General features: G+C 44.5%; 1 protein-coding gene across 1 annotated transcript in view; it reads left to right on the top strand.

The window, feature by feature from the left end:
• The window catches only part of SEMA3D (semaphorin 3D), a 174,560-nt gene that overhangs the window by 84,452 nt on the left and 67,307 nt on the right, over positions 1-22,801 (top strand). The window contains exons 7-8 of the mRNA XM_081860956.1: positions 6,367-6,495; positions 13,692-13,834. Of these exons, the coding sequence (XP_081717082.1) occupies positions 6,367-6,495; positions 13,692-13,834 (272 nt within the window). The remainder of the gene's footprint in view (positions 1-6,366; positions 6,496-13,691; positions 13,835-22,801) is intronic.

Below are 22,801 nucleotides of genomic sequence, written 5' to 3'. Positions count from 1 at the left end.
AAATTAAAATTACTCGGAGCTTCAAAGCATGGACCTGTGCCTGGAAGCGAGCAAAAGTAAAGTGTGGACAAGCCCTAAGGGACACACATTCACTTGCAGAAAGACCTGTTTCTTACTAGGGCTGAGTGAAAACAACTCCCCCAAATTCTCTACTCTATTTGTAGGTGGCACAATTAGGGTGGGTGGGAATTTGTCAAATAGATTGCAGGGTCTGATATTTCTTCCTCTGAGGTGTTTTGGCTCCCTCAATGTAGAATGAAACCCATTTTAGCTCATATTGTGGAATGAAGGATTTAGTCAGAAAATCATTTTTTTCTGAGAAATTTCAACACAACCCTGTTTACAAAGATGGTTGCTAGCCTAGCCCCACTTACCTGGAAGTAATGAAGTCACTGAAAGGAATAGGGCCTACTTCTGAGTAGATGTGATTAAGCTTGCACTGTAAGACACGGCATGAATGTGCAATATCACCCGGTCTTCTTCCTGCCTTTGAATTGTAGCTTTGAGTAGAGTCAGATACTCGCTGTCATGCACTGTAAGACTAATTCCTCTGTTTCTGCATGTACTTTGGCTATCTTTGTCACAGTTATTGTTTCTGGGCACCTCCACATTTTCATAATTGACCATCAAGTTGTATGCCTTACAGAAGATAAGAGAGATCCACCCTGGCATTCTTACTTGTGCCAAAAGAGAAGTTTCTTTGAAGGATTGGTCACAGTGTATTTATAAAAAGAATATGACTAATGCTCACCCTTTATTCTTGGATAACAAGATTGATGATTCCTATTGCCTGACCCTCTGAGGTCCCAGACTTCCATTATTAAAAAACAGCAACAATAGGACTTGTCTGTCTTGGAATGTTTTACCTCTTTTAAATGACCCTAAAGCATTCTTTAAAGACAGCTTGGAAAATTCCCCTTGTCTCCCTTTTCTTTGATACAAAGGCAATGATTTATTATAGAATTAAGCAATGTTCTAAGAAACATTGCTGCACCTTTGAAATGTCACAAGGAGAGGATGCATCAATAGCTGAGTTGGTGGAAGCATAATATATCTAACAATGAATCTGTTCTACGAACAGAGTCCACTTTTAGGATGTGTCCAAGTCTCCAGGGCTCAAATTGCAAACCCTGTGGCCAGAGACTCCAGGGAGGTGGGTTTTTAAGGACACCTACCAACCAAGACAAGATTTAAGTGAAGGGAGGTGGAGCCAGATGGAAACTGGCAGTTTAGGGAACTGAACCAACTATGTCAGGCACCCCATGAGCCATACCCTGGGATCGCCTTCCTATATCAGTACAAATCTACATCTGAGCTACAGCAGGGAAGGGATTCAAACAAAACATGAAAAATAGGCAGGAGGAATGCACAACAACCTGGTCAAAGGCAACCATTAATGCAGATATTTTACAGGTGAGAATCACTGCTGTTGTTGAGAGAGGAACCATTTCCCCAAAGGCAGCCAAGAGATAATAATAATTACAATAATGATAAACAGTCTTAATGAACAAGCTGCGCCAACACTCTTAAACATAAAGTTTCATTTTAGAGCAGGGGATATGCAACTTGTCTATTGATCAGTCAATTAAAAATAGGCATGAGAACATAAGAGCCCTGTTGAATCAGGTCAAAGGCCCATATCCCTAGCATCCAGTTCGCATAGGATCCTACCAGATGCCTATGGGAAGATGCAAGCAGAACTTGAGGGCAACAGCATTCTTCCTCATTGGAATTCCTGGTACTGTGTTCTTTTTTTGTTAGTGGATAATTGAGATCCAGAAATCCTGTATGATCTTCTGCCCACCTTCTGCCCACAGCCATGGTAAAGCTTTAGCCCCCTTCAGGTCAGATGAGAATTGCAGTGTAACATCTGCTCCATCTCCCTTGATTGGCAGGTGATCTGAGCACTTTGGGGTTGGCCAGGGAAACTGACAGTTTTCAGTTCAAGCTTCCGCTCAGGAGCAATTGAAAATCCACTGCTTCTGTACCACCAGCAAAGGGTGGAAGACAGTGCTCATTCTGTGCCAGGATTTGGGTACAGAATCATCATACCCTAGGCCAGGCCAGCTGAAATCAAAAGCTCTCTGCATGGCAACTGTTTTATTATTGTGCAGTGGCTCATGGTGTGGTTTGCTCTGCTTTCTCCACATCGCCACAAACATTTGGAAAGGCAAGCTCTCAAGCTTTAGATGGAATTGGTACAGCAACTTTCTGCCACCACTTAGACTTGGAGCAACTTAAAGCAGACTCCAATGTGGCAGTGCCAAAGAGCAAAGGCAGCCTTTAATCTCCAGCTCTTTCTATGTGGGAAAGCTTACCGCAGGAGTGGCAAGAACAAGACAGGCTCCTTGGCAAATACATTGTTTGAAGGAAGGGCCCAGGATGAATGGGCTGGTTCCTGTGTTTGCTGTCTTCATTCATCATGCCAGCTCTTCCGAGGCACACGCATGGACACAGCTTGCAGGGGCCAGATGCAAAGGGGAAGAGGGGTGGATTGTCATGGGCAAGGATCCCTACCCTTTCTGAAGATTTGAAGGATAGAGAGAGAGAGACTTCGTGGAAGAAGATGGAACCCCAAGGAACAGTGGCTGTATCAACATAAATGTTGTGTCCCAATCAAGGGAAGTAATATTCTGCCTTGGTCAGACCACACCTGTTCTGGGTGCCACAAGGATGTTGACAAGGTGGAACATGTGCAAAGGAGGGCAGCCAACATGACCAAGGATCTGGAAACCAAGCCTTATGAGGAATGATTGGGAGTGTGTAGCCTGGAAGAGAGGAGACCAGAGCCGTCTTTCCCATAGGGCTTAGTGGTGCGTTGTGCCAGGGCGCCGGCCTCTTAGGGGCGCCCCAGTGAGTGGGGGAGCTGCGCGGCTTTGCTGGTGGCCTCCCCTTTCCCTGCATGCCCACCAGCTGCACACCATCAACCATATGGCTGGCAGGCGTGCAACTTGCTTCCCAAGCCTCCATGGGAGGAGAGCGATCCCTGCAGAGGCTTAGGATGGAAGCTGCGCCCCGCCAACTATATGGCTGGCAGTGGGCAGCTTGCCCCCCCCCCCAATATCCATGGTAATTTGGGGGTGCTGGGTGGATTTTTGCACCCCAGCGCCGCATCTGTTAAAGACAGCCCTGGAGGAGACTGAGAGGAGATATGATAGGCATCTTCGAATATCTCAAGGGCTGTCACGTGGAAGAGGGAGTAAGCTTGTTGCTCTGGAGGGTAGGACTCAAACCAATGGCTTCAAGTTACAAGAAAGGAGATTCCAGCAAACATCAGGAAGAACTTTCTGACAGTAAGAGCTGTTTGACAGTGGAACAGACTCCCTTGGGAGGTGGTGGACTCTCCTTCCTTGGCGGTTTATAAGCAGAGGTTGGATGGCCATCTGTCATGTCTGCTTTAGCTGAGATTCCAGCATTGCATGGGATTGGAGTCCCAGCTCTACAAGTCTATGATTCTATGACAAACTGTATCTCCCCAAATTCCATCTTCTATACAACTATTAATGGTACCTTCAGGGGTTTTTTTTCTGATGAACAAGGTGGGTGTGACAGCCGGACTGTAGAAATGGCTTCTAACTGTTGTTGCTTGTATATGTTTCTCTGTGAAATCTGAAGCTAGAGAGGGTCTTCTTTCTGCTCCACACACACACACACACACACACACACACACACACAGAGAGAGAGAGAGAGAGAAAGAGAGAGAGAGAGAGAGAGAGACTTTTCTCTCTTAATGAATCTCTTTGGACTCTTGGAGTGCCCTCAGCTGTTTTATCTGAGACCAAACTCCCGCAGTCACTTCAGATGCCTTTTAGGGGAAGTTTGGCATCAATGGCAGTTGGGAATCCTTTGGAAGAATCACACGGAGAAAAGCTGATGTGTGAGCCAACATTTGAAAGGGAAAGACACTGTAATGGTGCAAAATGGAAATAAATCTGGAAATGACTTAAATGAACATTATTCCTTTTTTTTTGGAAACCCGCTTGACAAAGTGCACCCAAACAACTTAACTGATGCACGCAAGCACATCACTTCTTACATATGCCACTGTTATTTCATTGTTTCATGTTCTCTGTCTTCTAACAATCCACGATCTCCATGCTCTTCATAGGAGCTAACAGGCATGCAGGAGATCAAAGAACAAGCCAAGTGCTGAAACGTCCTTGTCACCAGAGGTTAAAGCAAGATGGGCTGTTTCTTTTAACCCTTTTATCAGTCACTGAGCATGTCTGTCAGTTAGCAGACATTAATTACACCATTCATTCTTCATTACGACACCTACCTTACAGAATGTGTTGTGATCACTGCACAAAGGACTTGTGTCATCTGAAAATGGGGCAATTAAAAAAACACACTCAAAACACACACTTGATCAGAAACACATATGTACTTACAGAAATCACAGTAGGCATGAGATAACGCTTACTACGTAAAAAGTTTTATTAAGGAATAGACACAGCAGATAGATAAACAAGGCAATATTTTCCGAAATCGAGATAAAGGGAAGTCGATCAATGTTATTTAAAGTTGTATGTATTTTGTGTTTTTCTCTTTTTTTCTCTTTTTCTTTTTCTTTTCTTTTTTCTTCTTCTCTTTTTCTGTTTTTTCTTTTTCATTTTGTCTTTTGTACGTTTGTGAAATATATTTATGTCAAAATTTAATAAATAAATAAAAAAACACACTCTTCTGTTTGTTTATAATAATAATTGAAATATACTCAGAGTCGCAAAGTGATTTCATGCTCTTTATTCAGCTCATAGTGGTGAGGAGGAATGAATGAGTGTCCCCTCAAAGTATCTGCTTTATATACATTATTTACACAATGGGCTGCACATGATTGGCTAATTCCGGAATTCTACTGTAAGCCAATCAGGTTGTGGATCCACTTCTATCTGGAGCATGATTGGGTGGTTCCTGCCAACCAATCATACTGCTGCATTGTTCTAGGAGCAATCAGACTGCTGCATTCTGAATCCTATTATTCTAGGACCAATCAGACTGCTGCAGTTTGGATCCTATTCAACTCAGTACATAACAATAATAATAATAAGCAGACTGTATACACATAAAGCATACTTTCTTTTATCAAATTTCTATAGACACCATTAGATGTAATACTAAAACCATGACTGATGCTGAAAACAGCCTCTGGTGATCTCCCCCCCCCCTCTCCTTTCTATACTATCTGGAAGAGTTTGCCTTGTTCTCTGGCATTCTGCATTCTTCCTCCCCTCTCCATATCATCGGCTGCCAGTCGCAGAGAAGAGTACAGGACCGGATAAGTTTTGCTACATGTTGCTTGGGGGTGGGAAGATAAAATGCACAGCTAGTGCTTTGTATGTCAGCCACATGTTTACAGTCACATCTGGTTTGGCTCTAAATCAAGGATTTGGACATTTCCACACTAGATTTTTTTAAAAAGTGTTTTGAAGTTGTTCTTTCAGCCATTATAGATGGTGCGTACGGAAGTTGGTAAGCTCAGGTGTCCACAGATGTCAAACGGTGTTGGAATAATTTGAAAACAATGGGGTCAAATGGATATAGAAAAATAAGCAGAGACAGGGGATTTGCTTGGTAGGAATACTGCATGAAAATCATGTTTTGGATAATGTAACAAGCTCACAGCTATTGAATGGAGGGCTGTCTGTCTTCCTGTCACTTGATGCAATAATTAAACTGCTTACAAGATGTTGTTGGACTACAACTCCCATCATCCCTGAGCTCTGGCCTTGCTAGCTAGGGGTGATGGGAGTTGTAGTTCAACAACATCTGGGGACTCACAGGTTGAGAAAGGCTGGAACAAAACAGCACCACACACGTGAACAAAGCACCCACAGGTTAAGTGGAGCCCTAAGATTCATAGAAGCATGTAAATCTTTTTTTAAAAAAGTCTATAAGTGGGAGAAACTCCCGAAACACCCCAATAGTGTGATCCGAGTGTGCTTAGCTGCCACAGAGTGCAGAGTGTGGCTGGGTTTTGGGGGGCTGTGGAGGCGCAAAGCAGACTGGAATGGAGAAGGGGCATGGCTGATGGAATGGCACACTGCAACATTTTGTTGCAGCTGCCACTTGCTCCTCTGAATTTCAGATTCAAGGGACCTGCAATGGGAGGCTATCCCCCCACTCTCCAACTGTGAGCATTTGGCTGCCCACTGGAATGCTGGAGTAACTGAGCAATCTAGGCAGGGTTTTTTTTTTAATGAAAGTGAAGTTTTTGGCTCCAGGGAGGAGAAGAAACAACAACATTTGCAATGGTTCTGAGATCACAGGCCTGCATGCCTCTTTTGAGATTGTCTACAAAATAAGAGCAACCACTGTCTGCATGCCTTAATCCTAAATAATGTGTTTCTGTTTGTTTTCCATTTGTAGATGAATATCTGTATTCTGGAACGGCCTCCGATTTCCTTGGCAAAGACACTGCTTTAACACGTTCTTTGGGTTCGTCACAAGACCACCATTATATCCGGACTGATATTTCAGAACATTACTGGCTCAGTGGTAAGAGAACTAAGCATGTGTCACTAGGGAACGCACAGTCTCTGTTTTTGAGCCCAGAAACCTGTTTTGCGTGTGTAGGTCCCCAGGCCACCCCTCAAATAACTTCACACATAACACGTAATTTAGTTTTGGTTTTTTGGGCACTATTTTGGCCACAACTTTATTAAATACAAAATCAGTGAGTGGTTGTTTAGACATTGGTTATGACTATCTGTCCCCCTGCCTGGGACAGAACTGACATCCCGAGGTCCGATCGGTAGCCAGTAGAAGGGAACGTCTAACTTGGGGATCATTTGAGCTAAGCGTCGGACCCACGCCGCTCACCCCAGCAGCTCCCCGAAAGCTTGCCGGCCCGGTCCTATGACAAGGATTCCTATGACAGGGATTGGGCGGCCCTGGTCCCATGACAGGGATTGGACGAAATCATGGCAAGCCCCAGGATTCCTTTAACGGAATTCCCTTCAGCGCAACGGGAGGGGCAGGCACGGCCTAACCTGACCCCTCCACCACCAGCATATTATAACCAATGCCTAACCACAACCTTACAAGTTGTGACGAATTGCTGAGTAGTAGGCAAAAACCAAATGGCACAGCCAATCACCAAATGGCAAAATTCCTACTAGGCCCCTGCGCCAAGGCAGACGACCCCATGACAGGCAAAGCAAGGTCAACCGGAAAAGAGGGTGGGCGGGCTGGTGATCCGATGCACTCTGCGAAGAGAAAGAGAAACCAGAGTGCACCAATATTTAAAGACTATGGTCCCACCCACCCAATTTGCAACATACAATTTGCCCCAGCAACCCGGTTACCCAATCATAATGCCAGGCAACAACTATTAACCTGCCTGGCAACAAGAGGCCTGGCCTGGCGGCCCACACCGCAACACATGCTCTCATTTATTGGAGAACATGCTTTACTGCACAGTCTAGTTGTCCTCTATACAACTGCAGACGCAGACATCCTGACGCATTTCCTTCTGTTGCATTCAAGGCCTCAACCCAACCCTCCGCAGGTGCTCTGATGAACACCTGGAACTTCTGTACAGGGCAGTTCCATGTTTGGAATAGATATGTGTATATGCGTAACTGTTTGTGCCACTGCAGCCAACAAATTACCATTGAAATTTACATCTCTAGCTCTGCAGAAATATCAAGAAGCCATAAAATCGTGGCCTAGAAGAGCAGCTTGGAATGCAAAGCCCACACTTCATTAGGTATCCTTGATCTAAGGCAGATTTGATGCTCATTGGCAGAGCCGCCCTGGCATCTCCAGTTAGGGCTGGGAATATTCCCTTCCTGCAACCCTGGAGAACTGTTGTGAGTCACTGGTTACACAATTGCTGAGCAACATGGAGCGATGGTCTGCCCCAAAATAAGGCAGCTTCCTATGTTCCAGTTTTGCCTAGGCAGGCAGGCACTCTAGGAAAACAGAATGTGCATCAAAGTTAGACATGTGTGTTCTAATCTGGAGTTTTCCAAATAAACCTGGCTGCAGGTATAATCACACAGGCTTCCAGACGGGGGCTCCACACCAGCAGGTGGGGCTTGGCTGTACTTCTCTGTTCTTACACCCAATTTTCCATTCTGGGTATGCATGCAGATGTTTTATACCTGCACATCTAATTGAAACGAAAACAAGCAAACGAAAACAGGAACTGTGCAAGAGCAAACACTACCAGCCTCAATTATCATGCCTCACAATGGGCGAGATGGAAGCTTGTGTTGTTGTTTGGGGTGGGGTGTTGCAATTTCAATTTGCATATTTTTTTTAAAAAAATGTTAACCCTGAAGTCTTTAGGAAAAGTGATATTTATTTGCCTTGCTTGTATAAGGCTTCTGCAAAAATGACAACGAGGTTCTTGGCAAGATCTGTGAAGTAGTAGCAGCAGTAGCATTTTTGTCATTAACGTATGTAATGGAGGAGAGCAAGAATGTTGGTCCCTTCTCCCTTCTCCCTTTCCTGCAGGAGCCCAGCAGGGCTTTGGTTAAAGTGGTTGATCTGGCTTCACTTTTTACTGGCACTACCCACCCAATTTAGGAATGCAGCCTTCATATATGTCTTTTAAACAGTTAATTTTAGATCAAAACCAGTTATCTGTATCTCTCTGAAACACTGAGGTTGAAATCCAATCTCCTTAGATAGGAACATCTCTCTTTTGGACCATAAAGGTACATTTCATGCCTGCAAAAAGCAGTTTAAATACCACTAAGGGGAACATTAAAAGAGCTTCCTAAATGGAAGTACTTCTTTTCCTTTGCTAATAAGATAATTTTTAAACACTAGTGAACGCTTTTAAAAATCACCACATGCACACACACACACATACACACACACTCTCGAGCAATACCCCAAACCGCAGACACAGATTTAAAGACACATTTTATACACAGTCCGTCAACCGGATATTTAAATGTGTTTCTTTTGGCCATTAATTGTCTCTTCCATGGAGGACCTGGCTTCCCATAATTCAGGGTTACTGTGCGGTTGTGATGGATGACTTGCAAAGCAAAGATCTCCTGACCAAAAGAACATGGTGACTTCCCAGCAATGCACAGAAAGGCCATTGTATGCCTTGCAGCCTTCAGCAAGACAATGCCCTGCTTTTTCAATTCTCACTCTCTGGCAACCTTCATTGTATTTCTGTGCACTGATCCTGTATCCTATGCCCTCCTTAATGGCAAGATATGAAGCCGCCCCTGGAGGGTGTCCCATCTTTTTGTCACTGAGCTCTTTTCTTGCACAAATCTGATAGAAATCAACGGAAGTGGCTCGGAGTGGGGAAGCCCCCCGCCATAGCAGACCCATGGTGGCTGCGCTGCTGGCCTAAGTAGTCAGAAGGGGATGGTAGGAATAGCCTCCCTGAAAGGTCACAAAGATACTTGCCTGAGAAATAGCTCCATGCAAGCAAGTGAAGAGAAATGGGAATTGGAAGCAGCTTTGGAGCTTTTGGAGAAAGGTAGCAGAAAAGAGAACTGAAGGCGAGACTATCTGTATGTCTGCCCTGGAATGAAGAAAGAATCAGGGAAGAGGTGAAGGACTACCTTTGAGGACACAGGGAAGCATCATAGCAACAACTAGATGGAGCAGCTGAAACAATGTCCCCTCCCCAGCCTCCCTCTCTTTCACGGTGGTGCCGGAGTGAGCCTCTTGGGCTTGCTGATCAGAAGGTCAGCGGTTCGAATCCCTGTAATGGAGTGAGCTCCCATCGCTCTGTCCCAGCTCTTGCCAACCTAGCAGTTTGAAAGCATGCCAGGGCAAGTAGATAAATAGATACCGCTGTGGAGGGAAGGTAAATGGCATTTTTGTGCACTCTGGTTTCCGTCACAGTGTACCATTGCACCAGAAATGGTTTAGTCCTGCTGGCCACATGACCCGGAAAGCTGTCTGCGGGCAAACACTGGCTCCCTCAGCCTGAAAGCGAGTTGAGTACCGTAACCCCAGAGTCACCTTTGACTGGACTTATCCGTCCAGGGGTCCTTTACCTTTTTGCCTTTACTGTGGCAGGCACACAGTCTAAAGAAGATATAGTTGTGACACAGATGCGATTGCAAAGCTGCTCCCCTTGACTGCCTCTTGGGTCACACCAAGACCATGGAGAGGGGGACGTCACTTCAGAAGTCCCTTTGGAGGGGAAGCACTAGCAGGGGAACTGTTACATTGTGTAATATGTATTTCTCATTGGCTGTTGGGAATGCGGAGATGTTTCCTGGCTTCACCATTTAGTATTTTTGAACATGGACCTTTAGGGAGCAGGTGCTTTCAACCAGTATTGCTTTGCAGCTTGTTGTTTGTGGTTTCGGCACAGGAAGGCTGCATGAGAAGCCTGGCCTTGGCTCTGATAGAGTTCTCGATGCTGTTGAACTGCCTGGTTATGGGATTCTTATGGGCCACGTCTCTCTGGGTCACCCTATCGAGCTGAGGCAGACATCCATCTGTTGCACAGATGTAGGAGCCAGCCATTGGGGAACCACACTGCAAAGGGAACCATATTAATTGGTTTCAAATGCATTTGAAAGGAACACATCGGCTTAGAGCTGGACATTGTTAGAGCTCCTTTACCCTTGACCATTGTCCCTAATGGACGGAGCTGATTGGAGTTGCATTCTGGCATCAGGCAGAGAGCACCAGGTTTCCACTCCTGGCTTGAATGCCAAAACATTCGTATGGTGCCATGAAGACTTTTCACAGAAGAAATGAGTGTTTCATTAGTATATTATAGTTCAGGCTTCCTTTCTTCAAAGAGATGATTGAGGATGGTCCAGTGAGGTAGGTTAGATAAAGGAATAGGATCTCATCCAAGGATCTTACCCACTGAACTTCACAGCTGAGTCGAATTACTTTTTCTTTTTGAAAGGATTTTAAATTTGAATCCAGGTCTCAGTCTCTAAGCACACTGGCCTATTCTGTTCTCTTATGTTCTGTGTCTGTTAGTGTGTCTGAAATCTGACATAATGTCTTAAGTCGAATGCTTTTAGAATTTGTGTTATTCTGTTAAAGTTCAAGAGATTCCCAAAATTGCTTTCTCAGTGTAATCATGTTTCACTCCAACAAAAAGACCACTATTAAAATTGACGTAAAGTTTGTATTTTCTGGGTGTTCTGGTGTCAAGAAATTGGCTGATGATAGTATTACAATTAAAGAAAACACAGACACATAAATATACACACACACTAAAGATTAAACCACCCATTCTTGTTTTGGCTTTCAATGAAAAATGGTGCACACTTAAGTAATTGTGCAATTAGTATTAAATTGCTTATATAGGAATGGGACAGATTTTCCCCTTTTCAACTATATCTTTCTCTCAGCTGAATAGTTCACTTCACTGCAAGGAAAAGCCCACAGCTTGGTGGTAGAGAACAAAAACTCTCAAGTTCTGTTAACCCGCATTTCCAATTAAAAGGATCCTAAGTAACAGGCAATAGTTCAGAGACTTCTCCCAGAGCTGACCTTGCTGAGCAATGATCTGAATCAGCAGAGGGGAATTTCTTAGGGCAAGAACTTCTTGCTTATAGTGGCAGGTCTCAGAAGGTCCAGTCCTTTCCCAGGCTTTTAAAAGATGCTGAGGCCCTGTTATTTTATTTATTTAAAGGTGTTTATAAGCGGCTTACTATTTTAAAATCTCTGAACAACATAAAAGCAATAAACTTCACCAGTAAAACAAAAAATGCCACACAAACCCAGTAAAACGGTTGTATAAAAGCGCATACAAACAAAGAAAAGTTGGAATTCCAGGAAGTCAAAGCAATAAAAATGCAGTGGGGGATTCTTCACCTGCTGTATTTATATTATTGTATTATTGCATTTCTGTGTTGGGGGGGAGGGAGAGACAACAGCCAGGCCTACATCCCCTACCTGAGCTCTGCCTCAGATCCTTCTAGGACTTGAAAAGATGTCGTAGTCATCAGACAGGTGGCTGTGTGGGAGCAAAGTGTGCTCGAACTCACAACCCTAAGATTGAGAGTCTTGTCTGGTACAAGACATATTTTTGTGTTTGTATAGGGCTGTGGTGGAACTAAAATGGAAGACTGTGCGAGCTTCTTCGCAATAAGTGGTGCTTGCGACCTATAAAGTGTCCCTGTGCAAGATAATAAAAACACCAAGATATTTGGAGAGCTCAGAGTCTCCACTTTCGGAGCAACCGGCCTTATTGGTCTTTGCATGATCCTATGCAAGCCTGTTCCAGGGACGCGGGTGGCGCTGTCCTAGGGTGCCTCAGCGCCTAGGACTTGCCGATCGAAAAGTCAGCGGTTCGAATCCCCGTGGCGGGGTGCGCTCCCATCGCTCGGTCCCAGCGCCTGCCAACCTAGCAGTTCGAAAGCACCCCTGGGTGCAAGTAGATATATAGGGACCGCTTACTAGCAGGAAGGTAAACGGCGTTCTGTGTGCTGCACTGGCTCGCCAGATGCAGCTTGTCATGCTGGCTACGTGACCCAGAAGTGTCTGCAGACAGCGCTGGCTCCCGGCCTATAGAGTGAGATGAGCACACAACCCTAGAGTCTGTCAAGACTGGCCCATACGGGCAGGGGTACCTTTACCTTTATGCAAGCCTGTATACTCAGACACAAGTCCTACTGAGTTCCATGAAACTTACTTACTCCCATGTAAGTGTGTATAACATTGCAGCCTCCCTGCTCTAATCTTACTCCTCTGAACCATTTTCTGCTGGGAGTGATACTGAGTAATGTGTTTCTCCTATTGCAGATTGCAGCAGAATTGATGTTGCAGGTGGCTGCCTGTTGTGCCTCTGCATGAGTCTTTGCCTTGGCTTTGCCTCCTCCTCCTGATTTGTACAGAGATGTAGTGGAGCTTACATTAGCCCTTTCTTTAAAAGTGATGTGCATTGCCAACATTGATTCATTTTAAAAACTGTATTTAAGCATGGTCTTAGGACTCTTGCTCAAACGCTTTTAAAAGGAGTGGGCTTGATGCCATGGAAAAGAAGTCAAGAATGTGTGAGGGCCCATTCACACAGACACACTGGCAGTGAGTTTAAATGCACGCCGAAAGTCATGTCCACACCATGCTCTGGATGACAAATCATATTGACATAGTATGCATGCATGCTGGTCCAGTTCATGCAAACAGGAGTGAATCTGGCCTAAATGACAAAATGCTTGCAGATGAATGAGTGGTTTCCTATGGTAGCAAGCCTGGATGACTGAATGATCCTGGTGGTTAAGAGTATGACAATGTTACCTTTGACTTCCATTCTTTTGTGTCATGGCTGGCATTGCATTAGAATCAGAAGTGTAAGACGAATTCTGATTGTTCAATGAGGAATTCATCTAGGACAAGTGTGGGAAAACTAGATTCTCCCGCTGTTGCTGAACCTACAAATCCCATCAGCTCCAGCAGTCTTGGCCAATGGCCAGGGGTGATGAGAGTTTTAGTTCAGCAACGTCTGAAGGGCGTTCACCACACTTGACTTCAGAGAAAGAAGAGGTGAAGAGCACACAATCCCACCGCCCAGGGATGGAGAAAACTGTGGCCTTCCAGACATTGGATGGATTCCAACTGCTCCATCAGTGCCAGCTGATGCTGGCTGATGGTCCATCAAGATCTGGAGGCCCCATTATGGTTCAGGGTAGGAAGTCTTCCTTCTGCACCAGCTTCAGTGTCTTGTGTCATCTCATAGGAGTTAGAAAACACAGATCAATGCAGTTACAATGTTTGGTATTTTGGATGTCTTTTAGGAGCAAAGTTTATTGGACTCTTCCCTATCCCGGACACATATAATCCAGACGATGACAAAATCTATTTCTTTTTCCGAGAAGTTTCTCAAGATAGCAGCACCTCTGACAAAACCATCCTTTCCCGAGTTGGCCGAGTCTGTAAGGTGAGCAATGAGAATATATGCAAAGCTAACTCTCTAGTTTTGTTTCCTCGATAAATATTAATTGCCCAAGGGAGGAAATAACTTTCCTCAAAGTACTGTCTAGGCTACCTACAATAATATGGATTACTAATGGAGTCTCACATTCTCTCAACTGGTCCTGCACTGTTGGTTTGATAAGCCAGCTGTGAGTTTGGAATTCTTATATTTTCACAGTTGATAATGAAGTTAAATAGTAGCCAGTTTAATTACCTGTCCCTGAATAGTGAGACTCTCATTCACATTCACAAATCACCGCTAACCCAAACAAACTAATCCACTCCTGTTTTTTTTAGTTCTCCAGTATGTATTCGCTATTGCTTTCCCCCCATAGCATTTGGTCTGTGTTCTTTCACCCATTCATCACCTTCTGCTCCAGTATATTATTTCCCAGAATTCAAAGGGCTGTGCGGGGCTGCCCTTCTATTTTCCTTGCCTGAAACAACCTGACCTGCAGCTTTGTGGTACTCTCACACTTTCTGGTTCCATCCACGTTATTTATTATGGCTAGAATCCCAAGAACGGGGCTCTGGGCTTGTGTTTCTCAAGCAGCAAACCACTGCCACCATCACATGAGAAACCAGTTTTGAAACTGGAGGGAATTTCCGAAGGAGATAGCATTGCGGGGAGGGTCAGCTGTTTAAAAACCTGGGTATGTTCAAGCTTTTGGGTGTGCCTGAAATAGCGCTTTGAATCCCAGCCAATATTTCTACACTGTATGCTCTGCCCCAAGGGACCCAAGCCAAGGTATGAGGTTTAATGCACAACAGGTATCCCGGAACAAAAGAACTGCAAAACGCAAATATGACCAAGCACTGTAAAATCAGTTTAAAGTCAACCGTCAATGACAACAGTAGTCAATCAATAACCATCCCAGGTAGAAATCTCAGCAGCCATCAATGAAATACCATTTTGACCACTAATTAAAACATTTTTTAAAAAGGAGAAAGCTTTCTTGCAGACCAAGGAAGTCATCAGTTGGATGCCCTTTGTGAACGTGTTTCACAGTACCTTGCCAGAGCATTGTTCCACACTGGTTACCGTGGCAAATAAAGAGTTGTTCTTTCATCATTGTCTTGTTCCTTCCCCTCTCAACTCCTTGGAATAAACATGTTGCTAAAGGAAACACAGGCCAAACATAGATAAATAAAGCAAGGAGAAAGGTGACAGCATAACAGTCCCATAACTTCATTTGCTCTTCTCTGGAAAGAGCTTCCAGGATTGTCACCAGCCAAGCCCACTCACACAAGCCTTGAGCTCCTGCACTCCCTCCTCTAGTGCCCCAGGGTGACCAAGAAGACACCAGAAACTCCCACTGATAATTAACCATAGTTTATTATGTCATCCAGAACATAAGCCGACTGTTCATAAATGGTGGTGAGGTTCAGTTAACCATCGTTAACCACCATTTGTCAAGTTTTGAACAACACAAGAAGTTGTGGTTCACCTGAAGTCAAAACAAAAGCACCCAGCCTCATCTTGGGGATGTTAGAGAGGAAGGGAAATTGTACTGGCATGAGGCTGGCAAAGGCTCAGTCTCATAATCCAAAATGATGGGTTTTCTTCGTGTCCAAACCAGCCCAGATACTGTCTGAACAGCTCAACTTAAGGTCAGCAATTTCATCGGATGAAATTTTTCTCCCTGCGGCAGGTGAAAGTTTAACTGGCACCTCCTTCCTTCTATGAAAGAGCAGTCATGGGAAACGCTTCGCCAATTCCATGTCTGTCTTTGTGACCTTTTAAAAATGCAGGATCTCTGCCAGAAATAAGGGGGTGGGTACCTTAGGGGTAGTTTTATGAAGATAAAGCAAGATAAGGATTGTACAGAATTTGTCACGTGGATTTTAATAACATATTCAAATTCGTGCCAGAATCTGACTGCTGAGACTGGGCATCTAGTTCAAGCCTTGACTCAGGCTAAAGAAGCTCAAGATATGGGGAAGAGATTAACTGTAGACTCTCCAGAGTGGGAAACATTTTTCATCCCAGGGGGAAACATCCATCTGTGGAAAACCTTGGGAGGGGGCACCTCAAGTGGTGGGCATGCTATAGGAAATCAGAGTTTGGCAATGGATGTGATTCTTACAGTTTGTACAGTAGGCTACATTCTTGCCATGGAAAGGTTAGCAGTTTCTGCCCTCTGACAAACACATGGTCCCTCCATTCGAGCCATGAGGAGGCATTGCCGCTGTTTAATTATACATTCTAGTCAGGCGAGGGCACTTGAGGTGGGTGTTGATCAGAACCAGTGAGAACCAGTGGCCCAGGAGAAGAAGGTGTAGCCTGGGGAGCATCCCCAAGAGCCTGAGAGAAAGACCAAAGGATTGTCACCTACCCCTGAGGCAGAGTCCAGCGCTGGACTGGTTAGGCTTTTGATCTGACTCAAGGAATGGCAGGCCCTGGGGTCTTTATAGTGCATGATTTCTGTCCAACTCTCCCAAGGAACAGTTGTGGTCCTGGATGGCTGCAGAACCTCCATCACCACCAACATCACTAAAATACGCCCCCCCCCCCGATGTATCTGCCCTAGAATGAACTCCTGAAAGAGGTTCTGGATATAATTACATACAGTGTGAGTCCTGAAAAGACCTCCAAAAGAGTAGAGAGAAAAGGATGGGGTGTCACACAACGAACTGCTTCTCTATCAAATAAAAATGAAAAAAAAAAAATCCCTGCCCATAAGAAGCCACAACTGGACCCCTTCTCTCTGACATCCAGTTTCTTATGTGGAGCAACCACGTTTCTCATGGTCTGCGTGGCTGAGCATTCAGTCGTGTGGTCCTTTGCCTGCTTTCTGAAGTGGCGCAGCTGAGACCCAGGTCTGCAACCTCTGTGAGAACCAAGGGAAAGGACAGAGTGCTGGCTAAGGAGTGTGTGTTGCTGAGCAGTCTGTTTGCTTTTAAAGTGCTGTGGGAAGAGCCAGATCTCCAGGCCTGAGTACTGTCGATGGGCCAAGGTTCCCTCCCAGGCAACCTCAAAGGACCAAGTAGCAGAGGATGGGAGAGATATCGGCATTATGTCTGCCAGACAGAGTAGATAATGCTAGGATAGTTGGGCCAGGATAGGCTTGACCAGTGCTTTTTTTCTTAAAAAATGTTTAGAGGTGCTCTCATTTTCCTACTCATATTGAAATATTGCCCCTCAATGAGGCCAAACTTAGATTCACAAAATGTTTAGGGGTCCCTCCAGAAAAACGCACTGGGTTTGACTCTGCATAAGGCAGCTTTACTACAAGACTCTTTGTTGCCCCCTCCCTCAAAAAATTAAGAATGTAACCTCTTTGGGTGTTTTCTGGATTTTTTTAACCATATCTAGGGATGGTTGAAATGAATTTATTTCTGGTGTGGGTCACACACTGTACAGTTGCAATCGCTCGGCTCCTTTAGACCCTGTCACTCTTAGCTTGAGCATGAGGCCTTGAGCCTCTCTAGCCGAACAGATTGGGGGATGATTTGCAGTTGTGGGGGGGGGGAAGGCAGCTCCCTGGTCTGAGAATGGACAGAGCTGAACACAACTATTGAGGGGAAAGGGTTAAACGGCTTAACCAAGTTGACATCAGGGCTTTATGGATGCTGTCCCTCTGGGTCAAACATCTGTCAACGTTTTCATCTTACCCAGTGATTAGAGGATTCAGATGTCCTGTAGTAATGCGTGGGTTTCTTTCAGCATTTCTAATTTTGAGAAAATTATTTTTTAATTTGTATTATTTTGACTCATGCTTCTTTCTTTTCTTTTTAAAAAAGAACCATCAAACTGCCCCGCCCCCCTGATTTTGGTTGCATCGTTTTTCATTCTGCAGGGGATAGTGTTATAAATTGCGAGGAAGTTCTTTCAACGTCCACGGTCGGACTGAAATGCATAATTTGTCATGACAAGTGGCATTTCTGATATTTTGCTTTTCTTTTCTTAAAGACGTTATCAGCCGCTTATCTGCAGTAGCTGGCATTTCTTCGTCTGCTTGGGGGGGAAACTAGAATGTTCCCACTAATATCAAATGAAGTGCAGCCAATTCCTTGGCTTTGTTTTGTGTTTCCCCCTCCCGGTAGGATTAGGTGTAGAAAATACAAAACAAGTTTAACTGGCAATAGAGAGCTGGTGCCATAACCTGTGAACAGTGTTTGCACATTTAAATAAGGGTAGGTGACCCATGGAATTGTAGAATCACAGAACCGTAGAGTTGACGGGGACCCTGAGGGTCATCTAAGTCCAAGCTTCTCCAAGTAGTACATGTCCAAGCAGTACATGTGAAAAGGATCTAGGAGTCTTGGTTGACCACAAACTTGACATGAGCCAACAATGTGACGCGGCAGCTAAAAAAGCCAATGCAATTCTGGGCTGCATCAATAGGAGTATAGCATCTAGATCAAGGGAAGTAATAGTGCCACTGTATTCTGCTCTGGTCAGACCTCACCTGGAGTACTGTGTCCAGTTCTGGCCACCACAGTTCAAGAAGGACACTGACAAACTGGAACGGGTCCAGAGGAGGGCAACCAAAATGGTCAAAGGCCTGGAAACGATGCCTTATGAGGAACGGCTAAGGGAGCTGGGCATGTTTAGCCTGGAGAAGAGGAGGTTAAGGGGTGATATGATAGCTATGTTCAAATATATAAAAGGATGTCACATAGAGGAGGGAGAAAGGTTGTTTTCTGCTGCTCCAGAGAAGCAGACACGGAGCAATGGTTCCAAACTACAAGAAAGAAGATTCCACCTAAACATTAGGAAGAACTTCCTGACAGTAAGAGCTGTTCGACAGTGGAATTTGCTGCCAATGAGTGTGGTGGAGTCTCCTTCTTTGGAGGTCTTTAAGCAGAGGCTTGACAACCATATGTCAGGAGTGCTCTGATGGTGTTTCCTGCTTGGCAGGGGGTTGGACTCGATGGCCCTTGTGGTCTCTTCCAACTCTAGGATTCTATGATTCTCCTGTTTCTTGCCACTTTCTGCCCATTTCTCCAGGCCAGGAAGGATGGAGTTTGGAAGAGGAGCTGTTGCTTCAGACTGACAGCTGCTTATCAAGGAGGTGGAGACTTTCTGGCTCTCAGCCAGGCCCTGATCCTGGCAGGTGCTTCCATGTTCTTCTCTGTTCTCACCCTGTCCCCGTTCACTTCACTCACGGTGAGGCAAATGGAGAGACTGATTTTACCAGCCAGGAACAGTGACCAAGGGTCTGGTAAAACCTCTCTCTTATCTACTCACACTCATGTTTAAGCTGAAGCACAGACCAATGGGAGGGACCAACTTTGATTTATAGGGGAATAGCTCAGCCTACTTCTCTGTTGCTCTTCTTGGATCACATGGAAATAAGTCAGTGGAGAGCCAGCACTGCTCACTCTTTTAGTCATTCTACACATGAGGGACCCTGTTTAAAATCAGTTGCCAAGCAGGGCTTTACTAAATTCCAAATAGATTGGGTCTATTGCTTTGCTTGCTTTTGTCTGCAGAAATGACTATTGCAGATACAGTGGTACCTCGGGTTACATACGCTTCAGGTTACAGACTCCGCTAACCCAGAAATAGTACCTCGGGTTAAGAACTTTGCTTCAGGATGAGAACAGAAATCGTGCTCTGGCAGCGTGGCAGCAGCAGGAGGCCCCATTAGCTAAAGTGGTGCTTCAGGTTAAGAACTGTTTCAGGTTAAGAACGGACCTCCAGAATGAATTAAGTACGTAACCAGAGGTACCACTGTATTAATATTGTGCAGTCTGAAGTACAGTTGGATGCATAAAAACTGACTCCTTTTTGGAAATGAAACATTATTAAGGCCCATGCGTTTAATTAAAACTTTACTTTAAGAACTGTCTTCAAAACAAAATGAAAACATCAAATGATACATCCAAACAATTCCATAAGACACGTGCCAGTCCAAGGCATAGACTCAGCATCTTACAAAATATGAAATAATTTCAACAGACCTGGAAGCATAATAATTATGAAAAAGTATGAAATAATTTCAACGGACCTGGAAATAATTTCAACAGACCTGTCTCTCCCCGCAGCCTTGCATTCCAGCTTGCATCCTGCCTGAGGCTGTTTACCTAGACAGCTATTTACACATCCTTACTTTCACAGAGCCTGGGAATAAGGAAAACAAGGCAATTCTCTTCAAAATGGCGAATTTGCAATTCAATACCTCTCTTGTGATCTAAGGTTAAACACTCATGTATTAGCTAGCAGAAAACAACGGCAGTTAATTATCACCTCAGCTAGAGCTCAGAAACCATTAGAATACTGCAGTGGAATTTCTCCAGAGTTAGCAGTACAGTGGTACCTCGGGTTAAGAACTTAATTCATTCCAGAGGTCCGTTCTTAACCTGAAACAGTTCTTAACCTGAGGCGCGTTTTAGCTAATGGGGCCTCCTGCTGCCACTGCGCCGCTGGCGTGTGATTTCCGTTCTTATCCTGGGGCAAAGTTCTTAACCTGGAGCAACCACTTCCTGGTTAGCAGAGTTTGTAACCTGAAGCATCTGTAACCCGAGTAATACATATTTAGGCATTTTCCATTTATGTGTCAATTAAACAATTATACTTCACATTAACTGTCTTCTCAAATAATCCTGACATGAAACATGATCCCATAGCATTCGTGGCAAAGTCACATCCTGCGAGATATTGATATTATGAAGGGTATATTGATACCCTTGTTGGCATCAATCAAAGACCTTCCAGTATTGTCTTGCACCGTGCAATTATTCAAATAAAGCATCATTTCAAAATGGCAGGGTTTAAAGTGCTGCTTGGTGATTGGTTCTCAGAACTTCACTGTGATGGATTTCAAGGAAAAGGATCACATGCATTCTCGGTTAGACTTTATTACTGTTTGGGAGCGGGTAGCTAAGCACGTAGGTGCACCCCATTTCCCCCCTTAATTGGAACTTAGTTAAAAACAAAAAGACCCAAACCTAAAACCTTCTCCCCTGAGGTGCACTTCACAGACCATGAATGTAACATTGCAGCCCATCACTGCATTTCTAACAGTCCTGGCCCTGATGATTAGAACACACACATGAGAACATTTTGCTTTGCCTTCCTTAGGCTATTATACTGGTACCTACTAGCTAGGGGTATGTTTGTGATTTAACCTGGCCCATTTTGCTAGCCACATTTCCCCTTCAATATCATTAAACATAATGGTGGTTGTTGTTGTTTAGTCATTTAGTCTAATGGTTGTTGTTGTTTAGTCATTTAGTCGTGTCCAACTCTTCATGACCCCATGGACCAGAGCATGCCAGGTCCTCCTGTCTTCCACTGCCTCCCGCAGTTTGGTCAAACTCATGCTGGTAGCTTCGAGAACACTGTCCAAACATCTCATCCTCTGTCGTCCCCTTCTCCTTGTGCCCTCCCTCTTTCCCAACATCAGGCTCTTTTCCAGGGAGTCTTCTCTTCTCATGAGGTGGCCAAAGTATTGGAGCCTCAGCTTCACGATCTGTCCTTCCAGTGAGCACTCAGGGCTGATTTCCTTCAGAATGGAGAGGTTTGATCTTCTTGCAGTCCATGGGACTCTCAAGAGTCTCCTCCAGTACCATAATTCAAAAGCATCAATTCTTTGGCGATCAGCCTTCTTTATGGTCCATCTTTCACTTCCATGCATCGCTACTGGGATAACATAATGGTAGCAATATATTAATTTTCAACACCACTGCTCCAAAATCTTCTTTTCTATTCTTTTGCAGGTGCTGGGGTGGGGGGAGGATACAAAGAGGGGGGAAATATATTTTTTTATTTATTATTGCACTATTAAAAATACCAACACACTATGGACACACACATTTCCCCCCACCCCTTTGATCCCATACCCAGCAGTCTCTTTCTCAATGTGCCAGAATCCCATCAGGCTCCAAACAGGCACCAAGTACGTATTTGTAAAATCACAAGTTGTCAACTCTAGGCAGGCACTTGCAATTGCTAATTTACACACGTTGCCCCCACAGTAATTTCCAGGTTCTAGAAACCTTAATCCCCTTACGCATCTGGTCATTCCTCCCAGCATTTAAGCCATTCTGCTTCCTGGACTTTTTGCCCAGACATGTTGCTGAATATGCAGACGGGAGCATAATTTTTAGTTATTTTTGCTCTCTGCTCGATGATCCAGAACCGGAATGCCCCATGCGAGAAAACGTTTGTGTGGGTTTGCCAAATAAGCACCTTTCTCAAACTGGACTTTCCCACAGTCTTTTGCAGACATTGTCACAAGGACTTTCAGACTTGTAAATTAGTGCTTTCTATCATTTAAGAACTTCAAAAAATGGCATTTTTTTAATTTTTTAAAAAGCAGGTGGACATTGGAGTGATCTCATTTCTGTGTCGACTGTCCCATAAACAGCCAAAGCAGGAAACATTTTGCGCAGATTTGCCAGATGTTAAGAGCTTAGCTTGGATGCTTTCCTCTGCTTTTCTCATCATGGATGTCTGGAGGGCAGAGTCTCCGGGCAGAATCTTTGCACAGCAATATCTGGTAAATCTTGTGGCAGGCTTGGTTCTAAAGCTCATGGATGAGGAGTCAGTTCCTATCCCTCTGGATGCAATCCAGGCATAGGGAAGCGCTGTCAAGTCCCATGGCTTCTAAAAGGGGAAATGGACTCGCAGGCTTAAATCCTCAGGCCATAAATACACTTAGCTCACGGAGGGAAATGTCAGTCAGGAATAGAAGCCTTGCTGAAAGTGGTCTATTTTCACCGTCATGCTTGTAATCATAACAAACGATGCCTTATGAGGAACGGCTAAGGGAGCTGGGCATGTTTAGCCTGGAGAAGAGGAGGTTAAGGGGTGATATGATAGCCATGTTCAAATATATAAAAGGATGTCACATAGAGGAGGGAGAAAGGTTGTTTTCTGCTGCTCCAGAGAAGCGGACACGGAGCAATGGTTCCAAACTACAAGAAAGAAGATTCCACCTAAACATTAGGAAGAACTTCCTGACAGTAAGAGCTGTTCGAC

Source organism: Podarcis erhardii (assembly GCF_964252035.2).
Source record: "Podarcis erhardii genome assembly, chromosome: 5".
Taxonomy (NCBI): domain Eukaryota; kingdom Metazoa; phylum Chordata; class Lepidosauria; order Squamata; family Lacertidae; genus Podarcis; species Podarcis erhardii.
This window is presented reverse-complemented; position numbering and strand designations above follow the sequence as displayed.